The sequence below is a fragment of the Echeneis naucrates genome, chromosome 22 (genome assembly GCF_900963305.1).
Source record: "Echeneis naucrates chromosome 22, fEcheNa1.1, whole genome shotgun sequence".
NCBI lineage: Eukaryota > Metazoa > Chordata > Actinopteri > Carangiformes > Echeneidae > Echeneis > Echeneis naucrates.
This window is the reverse complement of record NC_042532.1, coordinates 18,722,067-18,745,254: the sequence shown is the minus strand read 5'-3', so window position 1 is coordinate 18,745,254 and position 23,188 is coordinate 18,722,067. Positions and strand designations below refer to the sequence as shown.

The 23,188-nt window shown below is 42.1% G+C and overlaps 1 protein-coding gene across 6 annotated transcripts in view; it reads left to right on the top strand.

Annotated features, from left to right (window-relative positions):
• Positions 1-1,593: 1,593 nt before the first annotated feature.
• Positions 1,594-23,188, top strand: part of numb (NUMB endocytic adaptor protein) — a 36,316-nt gene continuing 14,721 nt past the window's right edge. For all 6 annotated transcript variants that reach the window (XM_029493705.1, XM_029493707.1, XM_029493703.1 and 3 more), the window contains exons 1-2: positions 1,594-1,733; positions 21,077-21,213. In XM_029493705.1, the coding sequence (XP_029349565.1) occupies positions 21,088-21,213 (126 nt within the window). In that variant the 5' untranslated portion in view covers positions 1,594-1,733; positions 21,077-21,087. The remainder of the gene's footprint in view (positions 1,734-21,076; positions 21,214-23,188) is intronic.

Here is a 23,188-nt window from a genome sequence, read left to right as displayed (position 1 = left end):
AAGATTGTGTTCAAGATAGTTCAGAACAGACTGAAAAGGACGCAGTTAGAGTTTGTATTCGTTTCAGAGACAAAGAGAGTCACAGCTGGTGCAAGACAGCACATTGACATGACAATTATTGGCGCAGCCGACTTGACAACTTTGTTAACCAAAGCTTCTGTTCCTTCTCTTTGTTGGTTTTGTACCGTTTGCTACACTGCCGAATAATAAGCTTCAAAACTATGTGAGGAATGCAACTTAATGCTGATAAACTTGTGGCCTTTTGAAGGGGGTAAGGTTTCGTTTGCAAGTTGGGGGAGATGGTCAAGGCAGAAGAAAAAACTATGAATATTCAGAGTGAATAAATAAAGTGTGGTGAGTTTCAGCCAGTAAAACACAGTCACAGTCAACACACCAATAACAGTAACATGAAGAATGTCTCATTTAAGGTCTGCTGTGTGGAAACAGGAAGGCACTGAGACTATGCTGTTATCCAAATTACATTTTAAACGATGTGGTGAAGTGACTTCCTTCTCTCAGTTTTTTTGCATATCAACCAGATATATAAGTGTCAGTCTGGTCTCTGGCAGATACTGGACATCAGTGGAGACATGTAACCAAGCACACGTCGATAAACACTGCATTTACCTAAACGTTCTGGATACTGGATACTTGTACCTTGATGACCATTACCATTGTATTCTCCATTATGCAATAGTTTAGTTTAATAGTTTGAGTTACAAATCAAATGTAAATTTTGATTCCACATTGAAAAATCAACTCAATGTCCATCAATTCTAATGCTTTGTTAGAGACTGAACTTTCATACAACATGCTACCATCTATTTCAATAACAATTAGTCTAATCAATATTTATTTAATATTAATAATATTAATATTATATAATATTAATATTTAATTGATTTGTTGTTTTGACACTCATTTCCCATCGTTTATGGTACTATGGACAAATAGTCCAAAAGACAAATTTAATTACTGTAATGTATTCATAAGAGCTAATCCAATACTGATTTTTGGTGTCAGATTAATCGAGTGTTTGAGGACAGAAACTCGACTGGAATAAGAAATAAACTGTGCAGACAGTCAGCAATCATTCGTGATTTAGTTTGCAATATTTAAAGCTCGAACGGCAAATTGCTTGGGAACCATTTTGATAATCAAATAACTGCTCCAGTCAATTTTGTTTTGGCAAAAACATTAAAACTCTGTTCGGTCATGAGTCACTGTGATTGTTGTCATTATGTCCTCACCCCAAACGTAATGAGACGTCATTATATCACAGACTAAATGAATGGCTGTGAAAATAACCAGCAGATGAGGCTTAAATGAAGCTGGCGTCAGTTAGAGAAGGAGAGCAGTTAGTAAATCCAACAGAGCGCTTTAAATGTGGATGGTTTGCTATTAAAAAAGAAAATCACGTTAAAAACTCTCCTCTTCCTCTTTAATTTATTATTATTTATCCAGGTTGAATCGTGGTCGATCGATCAGCTCGTGCGCGCCCGCGCGGGCCAATCAGAGGCCGAGGGGGCGGTCCGTTGCTAAGGAGGAAGTTTGGTTGAGTCTCCGCGTAGCAGCCATTCAGCGGCGGTGGCTGAAGCGATTGGACTGCCAGCTCCTCCGCCTGCACTTTCTGAGGAATTTGAATTATTTCGGCACGGCACGGCACGGTTCGTCACACAAAGGTGACGGCGTTAGAGGTGAGGGCTTCTTCTGGGTCCCAGCGGTGATCACAGGTGAGTACACCCCCCCCCCCCCCAAAAAAAAAAAAAAAAAAAAAGAAAAATGACCAACGGTTGTTTTCTAATTAGCTTGTTAGCTCCTTAGCTAAGCAGCGTTAGCCTGTCTGTGTGTGCGCTTGTGTTGTGTTTTTGTGTGTGTGTGTGGATGCGGCACACCGAGCTATCTTAGCCCAGATTACATGTCGTTTAGCTCGGCTGCTAACCCCGACCCGATGACTGAATGAACCAAATGTCAGCTCCGAGGCTATATCCTGAATTTGTGAGGGGTGGCGGTGATAGGTCTGCCTCTGTCCTTCCGGGGGAGCTAGCAGGTTAGTTAGCTTGCTAACGTCAGTTTAAAAAGGTAACTTATCTGGTTAACTTTGAGGAATGGACGTTACTCAGCAAAAACTACCAGCCAGACTCGGAGCAGAGTCATTGGAGAGCTTTCAGTTTGTCTCCCCTGTGTGATATCTTTATTAATGTTGCCTGGGTCCAGCTTTAGTTTAATGACTTGGCTTGTTTTTATTGTGTGTGTGTATCCTAACTAAGACTGAAAATACCTCAGAAGGCTCTGTCATCAGGCAGGTTGATGGTCCTGAAGATATACACTGTGACTCACAGTTTTAACCACCTGAATTTTTAGGGGGTGTGATAATGTGCCCTAGATTCTCTTATATGGTAATGGTATCATTGTTAGACCTTTAGCTGGTGTGTGAGTTTACTCCCCAGCTCAGCCACAGAGCTGAGGGTCTCTATTCTGCTCTGCTATCCCTGTTCACATCAGATTACTGTCCACATGTGGCCTTCACCAGGAGAGCTCCACGGTGGATTGAATGTTGGCCACAACACCCCATTCATCCAGCTGAAACATCCTGTTTATTGTACAGCTATCACACTCGGATGCCCCCATTAGCTACACAGTTCGAGCCATTCAGGGTTTGTTTATGAGATTTTTATTTTCAGTCGATTCTCTATTTTTTTTTTAAATCAGAAACTGATAGCTTTCAATTTAGTCAATTTAATATATTCATATTGTACATCAGTATATTCACCTGTCTATATCCAAAGTATATTTAAATATATTTCACAGATGGGCAAAGAGATGCCTCAAATTCAGTCATTTGAAACTCAACTGCACTAACATTTAGCATTTTTACTTCAGAAGTTGAAATGATAAGTAATGCAGACTAGTTACTTTAGCTCTAATATCTCACACAAGTACAAGGGATTTCTTACCATTGGGAACTTGTATATGCATTTTGGAAAGGAATTGAATGATGTCACCCATATAAATAGAAGACTGATTTGGGAGTACCTTTTTTCCCAAACCTTACAAGTAACTCATGGTTTAGCTCATCTCTCAGCATGAGGGAGGTAAGACTGGCTATCTTCAACTGAACCCACTGGGCAGGTCTGTCAGCTGTTAGGGGGGGTTGAGAGAAAGTCTGTGTCCAAACCTTTGTGATTCATTCTGTGGGAGAAACTAATGTTACCCTCAGCAGTTCGCCCTGTTCTCAAAGGAAAGGAATTTTCTTGGCACTGAGCTGTACATGTGAATGCTGAATAGTGATGCAACACGGTGGAGATAAACTCCCCGTGCGATGACGACGCAATCAAAGGATTCACTTTTGTCCCCTGATAGCAGCCAGATAGACAAGCTTCTTGCTGCTGATGGTGAAAGCAGAGTGAGTGTCAGCGTCCACTTAGATTTCAGTGCAGCAGTAACTGGATCGATATGAGATGATGGGAATGAAAGATATGCTTCTGTGTTACTGCTATTTTTTTTGTTGCTGTTGTTTTTTCAACATAATAACAATCTCTATATAATCATCTCTTGACTGCTCACCTGTCCTGTTTATTTACAATTTTAATCCTCACTTCTGGCAGCTGAGATGCCGACCATTGAACGTGCTCATGGATGGTGTCATTTACAGCCTGTGCTGTTCGTCAACATCACGCTTCAGTAGGAGTGTGGGCACACCAACATGTTTATGATGATTTTAGAAATTGCTTCAATTTTTATTCACTCACTTTGATTAATGTGGGAAGGTGAGAAGAAGGATATGTAAATTCAGGTACACAAAGATGCCTGGAAATTTGGTGATATCATTCAGTAAACATGACATTGTTATCAGAATTTGTGTGGTTTTTTTATGGCACGAATTTCAATAACAAAGTTGCAGTGGGATTTGTTTTGACACTTTCTTCTGCCAAAGAACTAAGCTTGTGGGATGATGGGTTAGTGAAACACTTTAATAAAAGAGCTGCTTGCAGTCAGGAGATTTTTACTAACAATCCTTGGTGCACTTTTTGTGTCACTGGGATGAATTGTTTACAGAAATGCACCAAACCTTCCTGTTATGTAAATGCAAAGAAAATGGACTGTAAATTACACAGCACCCAAGGGAAGTTGGGAAATAATTCTAATGAACCCTTTGGAGGACAAAAGTTGTTGTGGGCATCATTGACATCTCGGTCCATATGGTAGAATGACACGGGGCTCCATATTCTGAGATGATTGGGACCGGTTCCAGCAGAGACACTGAGAGGTTTCGAGCAGAGGGGCGGTTTTACAATCAGGATCTCAAATGTGCAGCTGACCCCATTACAACATAAGTAGCCTGAAATAGGTTCTGTGGAACTAGAGTTGGTCTGTCTCTTCGATGTGTTTGTTGGTAAGCAGTCTAAGTGTGGTAGCCACTGTCACAGAAGAAAGTTGTTGATGGTCATGTCTTTCTCACTCCAATCAGTAAACCTGGAGGATTTTCCTCCTCAGACTTGTAAACAAATCCAAATGTACAAAAGCTCAAGGCTGCTTTTAAACCCCAGTTCGCTTAGTAGGAGATATTTCCACTAACCGAACCCCCAAAAGCAAATAATTTTTTAAATCAAAATCAGACATTAGAGGCACATTGCATTGCAGTCATGGCATGACTTTACATTCTTTGTCTGAGGTATTTTCCAACCCAAAAAAAGGCAATGCATTTTCTGCAGAGAGGGGTTTTTCTCTACATTATCACTTACTGGTGTTAACCCGGTGGTTCATTTGCATCAGTGTTTTTGCCTGTTATGCCTTGGTTGTTTGTGAAGAATGGTTATGTTAGTGTGTGTGCACAGTGTAATTACTCGCCCTGCTTTATACAATATTTATATCATATTTGGTTGTGTCAGCACTCATTTAAGAAGAACAATGAGAGAGGGCGAGTGTTGCAATGTCTTTTACTGCTTTAAACACTGTTCTTTGAGTGTTCCCATTTGGTACAATATCTTTAGCTCTTAATTAGGTCCAAGGGGCATTGAGCGCCTCATTTTGCCCTGGCTGTTTTAAACTGTGGATTAGACCTGCAAGGGCTAAGGAGGGGGGTGTGTCACTGTATGCAAGGAGTTGCCTTTCAGGTTTACCTCTGTATCACTCCTCCTTCCATATAGGATGGGGCTCGGGGACTCCTTTGTCTTACTGGGCCCCTGTATAGAGTGATATTCGAGCCTGCTGGGATGGAAAAGCTCATGCTTTATTCATCCCTGTGATCTCTGCTTTAATTACAAATGACCCAGGTTGGAGAGACCGGTGGTGTATTTCCCAAGGTGGGAACTTTGAACCAGCCTCTGGTGCCAGTCACAGAACTAGATGTATAAGCTTTTTGGCTGAGGGGATGCTGTTGAGTGATTTATTTTATTTATTCAAACCACGGGTTTGTTACTTTATATACCTGCACCTTAATTACATATATATTTTTATTACCTGTGTGAGGAAGATATGACATGCGGCGGAATTTATTTATAACACAAAATCAAATTTTTGGCCTTGGCCTCATCTCTATCCCACTTCTCATTTCCACTGCTCTGACCATCTCACTGTGTGGTTGCTCTAATAACTCCCTGTCTCAAAACTTAAGTGACGTGTTTGTGTGTTTATGTCTAATGACCCCTTTTCCATGTCACGGGTGACAGTGACACTATTCTCCCACGTGATGTTCACAATTTCCATTTACATGACCTCAGTGACGGACTGTCTGCATGCTGCGTCCAGTATAGTCCTGTCTAATCTGTAGTTTACACGCAGCCTTTCTTGGGCCCGCCCACCGTCGTTACGCCTCTACGTGTATTAATGTTGCCGTAGTACCGGTTTCCTGGTAACGAATACAGCAGTTGCTGGGTGATGGAGTGATAAGACTATGACCCAAGAAATTCAGTTTCATTCTAATTTTAAAAAAATGGGGGTCAAAACACCATATGAAGTTTCAAAGTGGTTATTAACGATTTTAAGATAAATATCAGAGGGCCCGTGCCAAAACCAGATAACTAAGAAATGTATTTCAACATCAGCCTGAGGCCATACAATGCCTGAGCCTAAAGCATGGCTGGTATGTGGTTAAGAAGAACACAGAAATGTTTAATAAGCACATCTGCTGTTTGTAAGCAAAGAGCTACGATCTTTTTGATCGGCAGAGTAGCATGTTTTACGACCTGGAACCATACAAGTTCTGCGCTTGTCTCACTTGTCTCACTTGTCTCACTTTGAATTCCCCTCAAACACAACAGTCATGTGCAACCAGTGACAAAGTGAGATGAAGAAAAGGCCAAAGTAAGGTAAAGTTTAAACAATTGTATCTGTACAATGGGGCTTCAGTGCAATGGTTTCCCGTAACAGCTTTTGGTCAGGAGAATCAATTTATAACTGTCAAACCACACTGTCTGATTCTTGCAATTATAATCACACTTTGTATTGAATCTCAATATATCTTATACTATAAGAAAAGATGTAATTTATGCAACAAGCTCTGTTACCCTAATGTAACACTCATCTCTCCAGGCCTGACTGCTTTCAAATCAGACTCTTCTGCTGAGTCGGTAGTGTACGGGGCAGCTCCTTCTGGCCCATATGGGATTCCTTGGATCGGCACTAGCCGTTGTGTAACTGCAGTGCGTCTGATCCAAGGTCCACTGGCTACTGTGTTTCTGTGAGATTGCTGTACGATATGAGTAGGCAAAAAAAGAAAACAAGAATCAGCACCAAGATTCAGACAGATGTTCAGTGATGTTATTGAGTAATTGAGTTGTAACAGTTACTGAAGAGTTTTTGTTGTGGCAGGCTATGAACTGAGTTGTTGACAATGGAGGGAGGAAGAGCAAAGAAGCCAATGTTGTAGCTGGGTCTAATCGATGATGAATGTTCCCCAGCACAAGAAAGATGTCAATTATTAATGAGCTGAATATCATGTTCTGCCTTAGGTGGAGAGGTGAAGTTTTTTTGTTTAGAAAGTGTTGCTGCTAGCGTACATTTGAGTCAGACACAAGACTGTTGGGGGAGAGTGAAACACTGGTGTTGGACTTGGGTTGACTTTGCTCTGTCGATCCACATTCCTTTCGGACCATGTAAGCCAGGAACAGGTAGCTGTTCATGCCGTGTTTCTGAGCAGGAGGGTTATCAGGGTTTCCTGTGTGTTGCATCACTGTGCAGCAAGGGTTGCCTTTAGCACTGCAGCTTTTTGTTTACCACAGAATTACAGAGACAAGTGTGAGAGCAGCATGCATGTGCACATTTGTTCTATGTATGTTGGATTGCACAGACGAGGAAGAGTGTGTGCTAAACCAGAAACATGTGCAACAGCAGGTTCACACACCATTGCACCATTCCTCCACCAGCAAGCGGTCTGTGCAGAGGATGTCTGGCCTGTGAGAGTGCCACTGTGCTGAGTCGACAGGAGGGGAACAATGGCTTCGCTGTGCTGCTTGTCTGTTTGGCCGCCTTCATGCAGCATTTCAGCGAGGGGCACCGTCGGCTTTTGGCTCTGCAAGCCTTGTTGACCAGGCCTTTGCCTGCTGGTCGCTGACCCGTTGTGCTCACAGTGCCTGCAGCTCGTCAGGTCTCTGAGTGCTACCGATTATCCTACAGTAATTGGTGCCTGGGCTCTGGCTGATCAAAGGTGCCCAGCTGATTGTGGAGCCCCGGTAATTTTCCATTCTCTGATGCTCTGCAGTCTTTGCCTACTCGCCTATTCGTTTGTCTTCCTGCCTGCCCAAAGCTCATCTTTGGCCACAGTGGAAAAGGCTTGATGTCTGTCAGCTTTATTGTTCCTCTTTGTCTCATAAGAGATGACAGAGCTGGTCTGTCTTTTCTTTACTATTTAAAAAAACACATCACACGTTAAAGCAAATCTATAAACCTGGAAAAACAGGTTGGAAATCAATCAATAGATAGGTTAGGTCACAAGTTCAAGCGCGTATCAAACAGCCCCACCACTTGGATTATTTTACTGATTAGTTTGTTTTCTACTGGAAGGTGTTGTGGACAGTGACATCACCAGGTTTCATCACGAATACAGGCCTACAATAACTACGTTGCATGACTGTTATACACTCCCTTAAATGTGCAGTTTTAAAAGGCTGACCACATCCTGAAATATAAAATGGCTTCATTGCCTTCCTGAGTTTAATCTTTGGCTGCAAGAAATAAGCACAATTTCCTGGCTGCCTGGCTGTACGATGGTGAAAGCACTTGTCATGTTCATATTGCAGCCTTCATATTGCCTTCTAATTTGGACTGTTTCACAAAAGAGTTGCCCAACAGTTTTGGAAGAAGAAGGCATCTACCATGACTGCTGAATCATTCCTGGTATTGAAGCTGAAGCTCACTTTAAAATAAGTTTCTAGCCGCATAACAAATCATTCTCTGGGGCTAGAAATCAGGAATGAAACTTTGTAATGATATAATCTCACTCTTACTGACATTCCTGGAGTTCACAGTTCAGCTTTGTACTGTCACATGGACTTTTTTTGCTAGTTTCTTATCCTCCAACATGCAGCCTTGTTTGGAATTGTTTTTGTGTACATATAAAACTGGCACCTGACCTTTTAAGAGACAGTGTTCACTAATCCAATTTAACCACACAGCTAACGCAATGCCAGCCATTAAGACTTCAGTCAACGTTTCAGAGGGGCATAGTGTATTCTCAGAAACAAACGTGCACAAATGGTAGGTAGGTTGGTAGTGAGGCTCCTTTGTGTAATTTTTTTTTTAAATAAATAAGTTCTTCACCATGCCTGCCTAAGCCTCACCACAAATCCATCATATATCTGCTGGGTAAATAGCCAGGTAGCACCAGCAGTTTGGATTAAACTGTTGTGTGGCTTTGTATTCAACAGTCATTCGTGGTTGACAAATGGCACAACCAGAACACAAAGACGGAAACTTGCAAGTAAACGTGGAAAGAATTCCTGAAAGCTGCACTGAATACTACAGCTCCTTACATTCATGCTCAAAAGACCAGTTTGGTTGGCTGAGTCCTGACGTCAACACAACACACCTTGCATCATGTGGATTCCTGTTACGGCTTGACTCTGTTTCCTTGTTCATTTTGAAGCTGAAATAAAATACATTTAAAGGCTCACATTGCATGGACAGGGTTTTATATTTTATCCCTATTCCTGTTTCACTCTTTCTCTCTCTATTTAGTTTCTTTAAATTTATTCTTACATGTTTACCAGACCTGGATGATAGATGAGGTGAAAAGAGAAGGGTGTGTATGTTAACATACTCTATGCTATGTCTTGGCCCGGTCAGAGGGGAAGTGTAGAGATTGCATGTCTGTTCACTCAGCAGGAAGTTCCTGTTTCACTCCATCCTCTCATCACTCCTGCTGTTGGACAAATAACGCTACTGAGACACACACAAACGCTATAATTGCCACTGACCAATAGCGCTGTGTTGCCATTTACTCATCGTGTGGTTGGGATGAAAAGCTGTATTATTGACTTAGCAACCAGAGTCATGAAGTGGGTTTCCTGTGCGATATTGGCTGTTATGGAAGACTAGTTTCCATGTAACCTGTGTTCTTTTTCTTCCCCTTCTGACTAATTTCCATCACATCTTCTCCCACAGGATTTCATCCCCCCTCCTTTAAACCTGTTTCACACTGTCACCTCTTTCGTATGTCTCTGCCTTTAACTCTTATGTTGCTTCTATTGCTCTCTCAGCTTTAGGCCTGTGTATTCGTGTTTGGGCATATCTCAGTGACTCGCACATTCTGTGACTGTGCCACAAGTGTGTGAATGTCAGAAACCAGCATAGCAGCGTTTAAAGCCTCAGCAGAGGACGTTTGCCCTGCAGCCATGTCTAGTTTGTGATTGAGAAAGCAGGGAGGAATGACAGGTCTTCATTGCTCAGTGAACACAGTTAACCCACATACTGACACAGTTCCCAACTGCAGGACTTTCCTCACCTCCTCCATCTTCAGAAAGCTTGGCTATATGGTCTTTTTGGCCAGACGGCTAAAACTGACACCAACTGTAAGGGTTTGTTTCCATTTGCTAGTAGCTGGGCATCATAGATTTTGGCTGAAGTCTCCCCCCCACCCCCCCCCCTTTTTTTTTTTTTTTAATTCATCCACATTTCTTCAGCTCTGTTTTTATGTTGGGCCACACAGGCAGACTCGGTTGAATGCATACGACGTGGCACATTGGCTTACCTAATGGTACTGAAAAAATATTTATCTCTGTTTAATGATGATAAACACAAAAACAACCAACTTCAGAGTCTTTTAAAACTGTTTCTAGAGGAGACAGCATGCAGAAGTTTATTCTTAAGGGTCTGTTAACGTCACAACAGCCTGACTTAACTTTCTCTTTCTCCCTTGGCCCCACACTTATGACAGAAATATTATCCCCATGACATTTAACTCCTCCTGGAAATTGGCTCAGAAGCCCATTTGGGGAGCAAGTTAATTGGCTCTGATCAATTGTCCTTAATTGTATTTTTTTTCTTTGATGCCTAAATAAACAGAGTTTTCTTTTTGAATTTGCGATCAGTTCCGTATTAAATCAGTAAGTATCTGTATTAACTGGGTGTCTGCCTGGAGTGTTTCGTTTTTTGTTTTTTTTTTGTTTGTTTTTTTTTTTTAAGTCATTTGGCAGCTACAGGGCAGACATCCCTCTGGGTGACCTTAACTGAAAAAAGGGATGACGGATGAGACGGAGGACAAACAGAGCGAGGCAAACATGAGCCTATAATTTCCCATCATAAAATAAAGACCATTCAGCAGCATGTTTGTGATCACTGAAATCAGAATTGGCTAAAACGCCAACATAAGGTCAGAAGTAAAATACAAATAGATTTGAACGTCACTGTTCTTTCCAGTTCAGTTTATTTAATTAAAGTTAAAGTAATCTTGTTAAGGTTTCATTCAGGCCTGTTCAGCTACTTTATTAGATCTTTGCTTGCAGAGATGCCTTCCTCAGTGCTATTTCTCCTCCTCATCATTGCTTTGAGACTGAACCCGGTGATGTTTAAAATATGAAGTATTTTAATCTCTATGTTAGAAGAGCTGGCGTGTCTGAGCAGTAATGACTGTGCCTCAAAAAATTCAGCTATAGCCTCACCATGTATAAATCTGAAATGACAGCACTGCTGGTGCAGAGAAAGAGCAGAGTGTTAACTATCAGATTTTTTTCAGTTGTGATTGCTGAGGCACAAACCAATAACCTACACAAAAATATGCCACAAAGAGCCTCTAACATGCCACTGACACATTGGTAACCTCATCTGTGGTATTTTCTTATCTCCTGAATCACTTCTACAGGATGTGCACTCTGTTGATTGTCAGTTGTCTCTGCTCTACATACTAACCGGCTCACACTGTGACAACCAGACCTGTTTAACTTGACAGAAGCAGCATGTCTGTCTCTGGGGGACATGATGTGATACAGCAATAAGATTTGGGGAAAATGGCTTGTAAGTTGAGTGGTTAAATCCTCATCTTCACTTCACTAACAGGAAAACAGATTTGCCTTTTTTGGGGGGGTGTTATCGTAAAGTTAATGTTAACACACAGGACTTTAACCAAAGTTCTCAGATTGCAGCACCCACTAATCCACATTGGGCCTTTGGGGTCAGGTGCACAAAGTTCACAAGTTTACAAAGTACACAGTAGAAATACTTATCTATGAGTGTCCAGCTATCGGACTCCAGCAGAGGCTGCTGGATTCATTGGCTGTTATATACAAATGTACTCACAGTCTGGGTTTATAAACCGCAATCTTAGATCAGCATTCCTCCTCTGAGACTCTCTGAGAAGTGCTAATGCCGGCCTTTTTAGTTGGAAGTCAACCATAAGGAGGATTTATGGATCATGTATTAACAGCACTTTGCTGAGTCCTGGTGAATATGTAACATGGCTGTTTCCCCTCAGGTCAGTGTTTTGCTTGGGGAAAAGACTCAGTGTGCTGTGTAGTATTTGGCCTGATTTTCCACCTTGCTGCACCTCCTCTAATGACACTTTACTTCTCTTTTGGGCACCAACCTTAATAATGAGAGCTTTTCGTCTTTGGGGTTTTGTTTTGTTTTGTTTTTTTTTTTTTTTTTTTTAATGTTTTTTGGAGATTTTCTCCTTTTTTGTGAGTGTTGTTGGTGTATGGCAAGTGTGTGTCTCATGCAAGTGCGTATGCTGCTTGTGTATTGTGTCTGTGCTGGTGCTACTGTTGCTGCACCATGTGTGTGTAAATCCGGGTGATGTCAGTGGGGAAAAAATAAAACATGGTTTCTGTGAGTAGCTCTTCTGCTCCAAGGTATACACTAAGTTTCTGTGCAGAGTTGACATCGAGTTGGAGGAAATGCATTGTTTTTCATTTAGTAATCGCCTGTGTGGAGGTTCAGCTCCTGTGCCATAGTTGGCACGACACTCATGACTCCCCAACAAAGTCGACAGTGATTCTTATCAATTGAAGCAAAAAAAAAAAAACTTGTGGTTTGTTTTAGGTCAGCCGGTGTACATAGTCTCAGCTACGTTATAAAGAGGTTGTCTCCCGGCTGCCACGTAAGTGGGTACCTTTTGTGATCTTAGCCGCACTCTTCCGTGCAGAGGGACCTGGATTAATGGAGCTGGGGCCCTCAGACTACTCCATCAAACTCCTCCAAGCAGTCGAGTGCTTTCAACCATCATCCCCACCACACAGCACGGCCACTATGCTGACATCTCTATTCTTTTAGTTTAAAATACACTTCCCATCGCTTCTGGCAAGAATTTTACAAAAACAGTCACAGAAAGTGCAGTTTTGGGGTAAATGCAGAGAACAAACATTTTAAGGAAGCCTTTGCGATGCCCCTTTGTAGCCTCACGGTGGAACCAGGCCAGACACTGCCTATTGATTCTGGCCGTGAATCACCGTTGGGGCACGCCTGAGGGGAGACGATACAGTGACAGTGATTTGCCACTCCCCGGTGCGGGAGTACTGCCCCGGCTGTTTAAATGTGGCCTCAGCTGTTGCCCAAAGTGATGTGTGGCTCTCGGTGTTGAATGGCCTTCTGGCTGGTCAACTTGCTGCTGGGCCAGGCCCCTTTAATACCACACTTGGCTGCTCCTAGGAAAACACCACACACATACACACACGAACACAACCATGACCACATACTCAGAAAGACATGGATGTACACACATTTAGGAGTGGCCTGGAGAAGAGAGCAACTCTGTATCCCCTGTGTGACATTAAGGCCCTTATTTTTTCTGTTTCTCTGTCTCAACTCAAACCCTGGTCAAACATGTGTACTCAAGAAACAGATTGAAGTACTCTGAAATGATTCACTGGCAGACAGGGCAGGAGTGATTCGTGCAAACAGTAGCCAGCTCTTCTGTTCCCATCACTTCCTTCCTTTTGTAGTGTTCCACCCAGTTGTACTGAGAGTCCTGATCGTTTGCTCTGGCCGCTTAAAGTTTCTGACCCTCCTAAAATAGACCCTTTCCACAAATAATAATATGTTGACTCATTGTCCTGTTGATGTACAAGTGTGAGTGTTTTTAATTCTCCCACGCCATTTATATTTTTTAACATTTATCTGACGTGTGCAGTTAAATTGCAGGTTGAGACAAACCAGCTAAAGATAGTTTTCTTGTCTCTTGGATCTGCATCTGCTGCTAACAATGTTGGATAGTACTTTACTGACTGTCTCTTTCTGATCCTACAGCTGTTTAAGTGGTGATTTCTTGTTGTTGTTTTTTTTTTTTTTCTTTGTGCTTATTTTGCCTTCAGCTTTTTGAAGTCAATTACAGTAATTCCCAATGATAAAGTGTGATCCTGGTTTGGGAATCACAGTTCCACAAGATTCTGTTTTTCCAGGTTTAAAAAAAAAACCCAAACAAATTCGCTCCACAAAACCCTTTAATTACATTATACTGGCTGCACCAGAAGCCTACATTTGAAGCTGAGTTATGGAATTGTGGTTCTCTTGCATCTTGGGATTTTGTTCAGTGCAGAATCATATTTTATGCAAACTACCAAGTAATCTTTCATTTTACTATTGCACATTACTCTCAAGGCATCTATAAAGCACCTGGACGAAATGTGGCTCCCTGCAGAGAAATCTTTCTTTTTATTGGTTCCCCAAGTGTGATACTGAATAAGATGTGGTTCAGGAGGAAGAAATTCAGCACAGATACAGTAGCGCCACAGACAGCATGCTACCACTCAATATAAACTTGAAAGTATATTGACATTATTTCGATTTTTGCCAAACTATAGGACAGTAATTAATTCTGTTCCGATTCAAGTCACTCTAAATATCACATTGAGGGTTTGGCATTAATAAAAGGAGCTGTTGAACATCACTACTTGCATTGTACTTGAATATATGTCAATATTTAACTGTAATTAATTAAATTGCAGCCCTGAGCAATAGTGTAACGTCAGTTGTGGCTTTTGCAATTCTAGTATTTTATGGATTTATTTAATTTGTTGTATAGATGGCAGTAGTAACAGAGACTGTAAAAATTGTTCACTGCCATGCTGGCAAGCCACTGGTCATGACCTTTGACCCTATCTTCATCTTACAATTTGTTGTGGGTATTGTGTATATCTCACTGTAGATTGCCAAGCTTCACTTCCCTTTGGATGTACTGCACACTTTCATCCAGACTTTCTCCTTGGGTGTGTGTTTGTATGCGTGCTTGTTTTTTATTTTTTGCCCCTCTTTTTACTTAAGCATGCCAAGCCACAAACCGAACACCGGAAAATTGGATTATCTCGGTAACAGCATTTTTCAAATTCCCACTTCATATGGTCATTCGGGAGCAGAACAGAGCCACTATCACCTCAAGTCCGTTGGCTCCCCAATAACAGGGCTCAGCCGATATGCCGGCCAGACATGCTCTGCATTACGGATGGCTGGCCTTATTGATTGAGGCTATCCTAGCTCATTGTTGCCTTCCGAACCATAAACTCAATCTGAACACTGAAGACCTGGAATTCCCTAAACAGAGCCGTATAAAATGGGATGAAGAGTATCGGCTGGCGCAGCGGTGGGGCATCTCATGAAAGGAGACAGTGGGGCCTTTTGGTTTTGAATTGCTGCCCATTCTCTCTCTTGCTCTCACGCTCACTCTCGCTCTCAGCCTCTCCCTCCCTCCCTTCCTCTATCTCTTCTTTGAAACTCAACTGCTGTACTCATCCCTAGGATCCTTCTGCAAGGATTAATCAGTTTTCCATTCCTGGAGAGATTATTCAAATACTGTTACATCTACAGCCAGCAGCAACAATCCCTCTGTCCTTCCCCGGCAGCAGCAGCACAACTCTAACTCAGGGAAAAGTCTTCCTCACCCTCTCTCCGTTTTGTTTTGTTCTCTGTTTGTCCTGTGTGGCTGTTCTTTTCTGTGCTTTTACACTTGATAACCATTATTGATCACATGTGTGTTGTTGCGTGAACATGTTGATGATGTTGCATGGAAGGGTCTTTAGAGAGCTCCATGTTTTTGTTCTCTTGTTGACGTGTATATGAACACACAGAGAGTATAAATGGTCCTTGTGTAATTGTCCTCATTAGTGCTGGTAGGAGAACAGCCAGAAATCCTCACGGCACCACACTATAGGAGCTTTGACAGCTCCAACAGGGTTCAGATCCTGCTTTCCTACACCAAAGCCTTTGCCTCCCCACCCCGCCTTTTCTCTCCCATCCCTCCTCCCTTTGTCAGTCCCCCTCTGTGCCTCTCTGCCCTCCATTTATTCCCTTTTTTGTTTCATAAACTGGTGAAGTATTGTTTTATTTTTGATGCTATAAAAAGTGGCCTTTGGACAATTGGTTGTTGTTGACAAGATCTAAACAACATGTTTTAGTAAAAGTGAGACACATTCTATTTCTGATCTATAATGATTATACCTGTCATGCAGCCTTTGCCTTCGAATTAAAAGTACCCTTCATCCGGCTTCTTGTGTTTGGCTTTCCCTGTAAGTGTGTAAGTGGCTAGACATAGGTGGAAGACATTATCTCACACTGGGATATTTACTGATTTACTGAACAGCAGAGTTTCGCCTTTGTAAAACATCAGTAAAGATGAGGTTTATGTTGGCCATATTGTTTGAGAAGAAGCCTGTGAATAGGAGAAAGAAAAACAAATCTTGAGGCAGATTGCCAGTGTGATACTTTGCTCTCTTGCCATTATTTTGTAAGAAGATCATAAAATCCAAGGTATTTGCCAGTCAGAAGTTGTTACTGTGTCTTTTACTGCTGGTCTGAGTCACCTCCTTAAGGTCGTACAGTTGTATTGATTTCATTTCTTAAAAACCACCTTTGAAGCTGTACTGGATCATAAACAAAGCTAATGGAGACTGTGCTAATTCTTTTTCTTTCTTTTTTTAAACTGCTGTCTTCTCCACTATACTTTATAACCTGTTTTGCTGCTCTGTGCTCTCTCACTCTTGCTTAACCTCTTGCTCTTTTCCATCCTAATTATTTTACCTCCTTCTGTGCCTCCTTTCATTTACCTCCACCTTTCCCTCCCTTTAGCTCCTCTTCACCTGTGCCCATCTGAATTTGCTGCCCCGTCTCAGTCTCCCGCCTTCCCTCCCTTCTTGCCCTCGTCTTTCAGGATCATGGCCAAACCAAGGAGCTAAATGCATCTCACATGACCCACACTCATCCACCAAGCTCTTTACCAGGTGCTCACCACCAGACTGCCCCTCCCCAACTGTACACTCTACTTCTTCTCCTTCCAGCCTCTAATCCCTCTATCCAGTGCACACCTTCTTCCCAACACCACACACAGTTGAGTTTGCCAATGCTGATGACAACATAGATATCATATATAATCTCCATGTTTGCTGTGGGATAATGAATATGTGTTCAGCCCTCTTTTGACCTGCCACCCTGTTTTCGCAGGTTAATCTGTGGTTGTTGATGTTGACTCTGCGACTGTAGTCCAGTGGACCTTGCTGTCAGGCATTTTACACCGCCATAGTATTAAATACAGGTTGCTGCTGCAGTTTTTAAAGTTGAAATCAATGTCACAAAATAACTTCGCTGCCCAACATGAGGGATAAATTCATTATTGAAACCACTCCATATAAAAGACCAGTTTGATGGCAGTCGCTTGACTATAGGAACATGTTGTGGAGGATTCTCATTTTGTAGTCATTTCACATTTTGGCATCAGTACACACATCACATCCCTGCTAATGGTTACACATGTTCTACACTCATTCCTCAGGTGCATATGCTTGGCTGAGCACTTACATTTTGCCATTATATACACAAACACAGTCAAAATGTGTTTTCTTTTCCCACGCACATGAATATATGTGGTTTCATTTAGTTTGCGGCTGCTTCCTTGTTTGTATCTCCTAGACACTGCAATATTCAGGGGAAGAGGTGTGTGGGCTGTAAGCAGGCAGTAGCATGTTAAGTGGTTTAGAAGGTAAGTTTTTTTTTTTTTTTAGTAAAGTGCTGTCAGATGAGGCAGTTAACTATGGCACATTAATGGGCCTACATCAGCATAGGATACAATTAAATAAACATTGTCTGTCTGGAATAAATTCAAGCAGCAAATTGAAAAAAATTACATTCTACTAAAAAACTCCATCTCCAGTAAGCTAGTTTTGTTCCTTGTGACATTGAACGAAAACCTTGCCAGTAAACATTTGAAGATATCACCTTGCAGAGTCGTGATTGATATTTTTTTTTCCGACTTATAGGCATAATACATTCAACAAATAATCAGTCTGCAGATAAATTCCGGATGGCAGTAAGCCTGTTATCTGCAGAAAATCTGTGCTCAAATTGGCTAAACAGCTGTTTCAAATTTGAAAATGGGCTGCCTGTTTTCTGCAACACTTGACTAGCTAAAAATATGACTTTGCTGATTATTATTGCAGTACATCACAAACACACTACTCTCTTTAAGATGTGTTAAAACACCAGCTCTGCTGCTACTTCTTCAAAATGTGTCAGAAGACAGAAGCACTTGATGGTGTGCGCCTTGTGTCTGGTGTCAATATGATGAGTGAATTCAAGGTGACAGTATTTATTCATAATATGTTCATAGCATAACATAAACAAATGCTGTTGTTTGTTGCACTAAGGATGAGATGCTGGAGAACGGACAAATCTGTTTTGGTTGTGCTCCTCCTCTTCACTCTGCAGGCTGGAATCATGCAGCCTGTCACTGGCACTGCAGTGAGCCCAAACATGATATGACCTAAATAAACGAGTGTGTGTGCAGAGAGAGAGGGAGAGAGAGCGCGGGAGTGAGGGATGAAGCAATATTTTTTCCCTCTCACTCAGTCATCTTGTTTTCAAACACTTCACCATACTGCAGGCTACAACTTTTCCATGCCTATGTGTCAAAGTCAAACGCAAACAAGCACATTTTTACACACACTGGAGTCCGACTGGTTGGTTTTAGATCGTTGCACCTTAAAAGAGTATCTAGCTGTTGGAATGCAGGTGGTTGTACACATCGATGAATTTCTTAGACGTTGTTTGTGGTCTTCTGACTGTCGTGTCTCTTAGAAGTGGCATCCCATCATAATGTCACCTACTGGTTCTGGAACTGCAGTTTTGAAGCCAGAGTTTGTAATTCGGCTGACACCATCCTTGTCTTTTTGAACCCGAGTAAAAGTCCAATCTGGATGAGATAGTGGAACTGAGGAGGAGTGGGGGGTGGATCTGACCTTCTCTGTGCTATTTGTGCCGGCTCAGATTCAGTCCATCACATGGTAACCATTCCAGAATGTATACACTGCTTTATTCGCTATTTTTATCTGATTAGGAACATAATCAAAGAATTTACATCATGCTGCACTGAGGACAGACTTAAATCTATCATCTGAGAACATTAACTCATTTGGAAATCATTTGCTGGTGTAATAAATAAAATAAGATGTGGGCAATTTTCCTATAGACCATGTTGTGCTAACCAGAGCAGCGTTGGCTGTACCCTGCAGTAGTTTCCATTACAGAATGTGGGAAAAGAGGCGACAAAGATCCACCAACTACAGCCAAACTCTCAACTTGAATTTGGCCCCTGGCTTTGAATGCTTGGCCTCAGCATAGCTCATTTGGCCAAGCGACTAGCCGTCATTTAAAAGTCATAATTGATTCATAAATTGTTGTTGGCTAGTAAAACGAGCCCAAACAGAAGATTCTATTGTGTCTTTTTGTAGGTGTACTCAGGCTGTCTGAAGTGTAGAAATATGCCAGTGCAGCCCCCCCCCCTCCTTTTTATCAACAGTAGGAAGTATGATGTGTTTGTTTGTGTTTCGGTGGCCTGGTCAGGACTCAGGCCTTCATTGTGTGCTGCCCGCAGAGATGGAGCCTGGCACAAACAGATAAGATGGCCTCATCTCAAACACACTTCTACCCCCAGCCATTACCGGCTCTCAGGACAGGTTTCATTACGCAAACAGACAGCTCAGCCCTGTGTGTGATTGTGGTTAAGTAGGTGCATAGGTGTGTGTTTGCTGTACGCATGTGTGAGTGTATGCTGCTATATTCCTGCTTCCTCCTGTGTCTGTGTGTGGAGACAGTGAGTTCTCCTGGATTAAGGACCTATAATCCTGTCAGAGCCTCACCAGCTCAGAAGTTAGTGGGTCCAACTTGTTAGTCAAGCATTTTGCTCGTTGGTAACTTGGTAATAGTCGGAACTGCATTGCTCTGTGTCCGCAATTATTGGTTGTTCTGGGAGACATAAGCCAGACTCTCTGTGATGGATGCAACTCTTTGGATCAGCAACTTTTAATTGGGCCGTTGCTTTTCTGTGCCGAAGCAAAGCATACGTACATGAGCTGTTTAAAGAAGTGTGTTTAGCCCGATTTATTGTGCTACGTTAACCTGGACTTAGCATCAAGGGGGAAAAAAAAAATCCCCCAATGCAATATAAACATTGACCACCACATATTGATTTTCTCTTCTTCTTACAATTTCAAATGGATAAAATCTTATTTGATTGCAGAGCTGTGCGCACTGCATTGATTTGCTCAGCTGCCCCTTGGCCCACTATCTCTCTCACGCTGACAACACACTCGACTGAACAGCCCCTCCTCTCTGTGCACACACTGCATCAAAACATGAACATGAGCAGGAGGAGGGGCTGTCATTGGCCGTAGCATGGCTGCTCGTGGACATGGATAATGTTAATTATTTAACTCTGTTATGCTAATCATTCCTTCCTCCATGAACATGAATGTTGCAGGTTTGAACCAGACGAATTAGGAAAACTGAGTCCTCAGAATCAATGAGGGAAGTCCGAGTAGTCTGACAAGTTAGGATAAGAAAGGGAAAGCTGTAGCTAATTTAGTGGAATAGGAGGATGGCAGTCAACCTGCTGCTGTGGGAGAGCCAACTTTGGCAGAAGCAACAGGTGAGATTGGCAAAAAACACAGATAGAGCTCAATATATCATTCAGTATTTATTTGTCACGTCAAATATTTGACAGCTCGATGAACTTGGGAAATTGTTTTCCGTCTGCCTGATCATCTGCTTGTTGAGTCACTGCTCCTACTCCTAATTTCAGGATTTCTATACTTGTGATGTTCAGAGCTGAAGGAAATTCTTCAAGCAAAGATCTTTTAATTGTCTGGCCAAGTGTCCTCTATGCATATCCCATGTTTACTGAGTTAATGGACAAAAATGTTGGAAAGTTGAATTTTCTGCATTACAATTTTGCTGGATTAAATTCTTACCTTGCTGAAGAGAGTAGCTGCAGACTTCTATCTGCTCTGTTCCCTTTTTATCTGCCTTGACTCCTAACACTGCACTCAGGCTTCAGCTCTTTTGTTACTCCTTGTGAAGGACAACAGTTGACTTTGTTGAACACTGGTGTCTGTGTTCAAAGCATCCATATTAACTGGTGCTATGAGAGATGAAAGTAGTATGATCAGCTTTTTGTCATTATCAAACACAGAAAGTGGACTCATTTCTGCGTTGACAAAAGCTATTGACTGTACATGAGCTGGATGTTTCAGAGACTTTTATGCTTTATGTTTATTGTTGTGTTATGCGTTACACTTGTTTTAATTATTACAACTTTTTTGTACCGGCATGATAACTTTTTATATTTTCAATCTGGGTTTAATCAAGTGTCTCTTTTGACTTGCAGGGAGCTCAGCAATGAATAAGCTACGGCAGAGCTTCCGCCGGAAGAAAGACGTCTACGTGCCGGAGTCGAGTCGGCCGCACCAGTGGCAGACGGATGAGGAGGCGGTCCGCAGTGGCAAATGCAGCTTTGCAGTCAAGGTGACCCAACCTTTTATACATATATATATATACCCCTGTTTGGACAAACCCACATAGAATGCAGTGCTACCCTCTCCGTGGCACACATGCTTGTGGAGCTCTTGCATGTTGCCTGGCTCCCTAGGGGGGCTGTGTGTGATTAATCATAAGCATTCAGAATGTGTGATTACAGCTTTTATCTAAGCTGCAAAATTATCTGCTATAGTCTTCCAAACCTGTGGGATTTCTGGACTCAAGTTTTCACAACCACTGTATATATCAAGGAATACAGGATCTTTTTACGTGCAGCCTTCAGTGTCTCAGAAGGCTGCAGCTGATGAAGTGGAGAGTTTGCTGTATTGTGGCAACAAAACCTCCCACAGACACGCAATGGTGCACTTACTCTCATCACATGGGCCCACATATTACCACACTGGCTGACGGAGAATTTAAACTCTCATACTCAAAAAAAAAAAAAAAAAAAAAAAAGCAGGTTTTTCTTCAAAATAGACCAGATGAACGATGTAGGGTGTGCATTACGAAGTGTTCAGGTTACGATTTTTCTGTTCTGTATTTTGTTTTATGTAAAAGTGGGAATTGAAAATGCCTTGAGAGGTGGAAGTGGTGGGGAAAGTAACTTAAGGTAGTAGACAGTGGTTTAAGTTGAACACACACATTCAGTACATTTACACGCACAGTTAAGTCAAGCTATGGTCATAGCTTGATAAAGCCATCTCATTGGACTTCTGTCCTTGTCCCAGTATACATGCACCGCAGTGAAATCGATTTATTTGTTGAAATCATGTCGCCTCCACTACGATAGGTGGCGACATGCACTCTTTCAGCTTCAAGGAAGTTTTCCCTTGCCACTGTTGCCAAGTGCTTGCTCATCGGGGGATCTGTTGGGTCTCTTTAAATAATTTTATAAAGAGTTTGGTCTACACCTGCTCTATATGTAAAGTGCCTTGATGTAACTTTGTTATGATTTGGCGCTCTACAAATAAATCTGATTTGATTTGAATATAAGGTAATGGGCCACTACCGATTGACCTATGACGTCACAGACGTCGCAGCTCTTTCAGCTGACTGAGCATGAACCCTGTCTCTGTCCAAAAATGAGCTCTTGCTGCAGACTTGGCCACGTTCAATACGTTAGCAGTTGGCTTCTTTTGTCTGACCTCCTACAGTTACGTTTACGTTTTAAATACTGTTTGACTTCCAGGTCATAGCTTGGCGCAAAACTTAAGCACGTGCAGATCACCTCCTCCAGCTCCAGTCTGTCTGCATACATTCAATAGTAGCTCAACTTTCAATCACATTATCTGGCTGTGTTAGTCCGACTATTACAAGTTCGATTTCTGTCGAGCTAACATGTTTACATGTACTTTAAAAGTCCAGTTATAGTTGGACACAATAGCTCTCTCTGTCGTCACACTTATGTTAAAGCGCTGAGGAAACTTTCATTGAAATACTGTCGTTTTTCTTTCTTTCCTTGAATAGTGCTCCTTCATACATCAGCAAATCAGAAAATTAGGCTGTAACTGTAAGCACTCAGATGGGTGGCTTATCATTATTAAAAGGTCTTCTAGATGTCTTACGGGAAAAACTGGTAAAGCAGTCAGCCAGTTGTTACTGTCCTCCACGGTGGAAAAATGCAAAACTAACTTATCTTGAGTTGTTAATGCCACCACACATGCTTCTACACCAGCATTTCCCCCTTCTGCACTGGCTCTCACTGTGCCAGTGCAACCTACCATGCTACGCCTCGGTCTCCCTCCTCCCCTCCCTCCCTGCTCTCCTGCTCTAGGTGCCTCAGAGGAGGCCTAGTTGTGTGTGGGTAGGAATAGGTGCAGGGAAATTATCTCTGGCTGCTGCACCACATCGTAAAAACCAGTGGGAAGAGGAGGAGAGGGCGGATCTGGGCATTGTGTCTGAAAGTGGTATTGGAAGGAGAAGATGGGGATCTTGACTGGTTGAAATTAGATGTGTTGTGGTA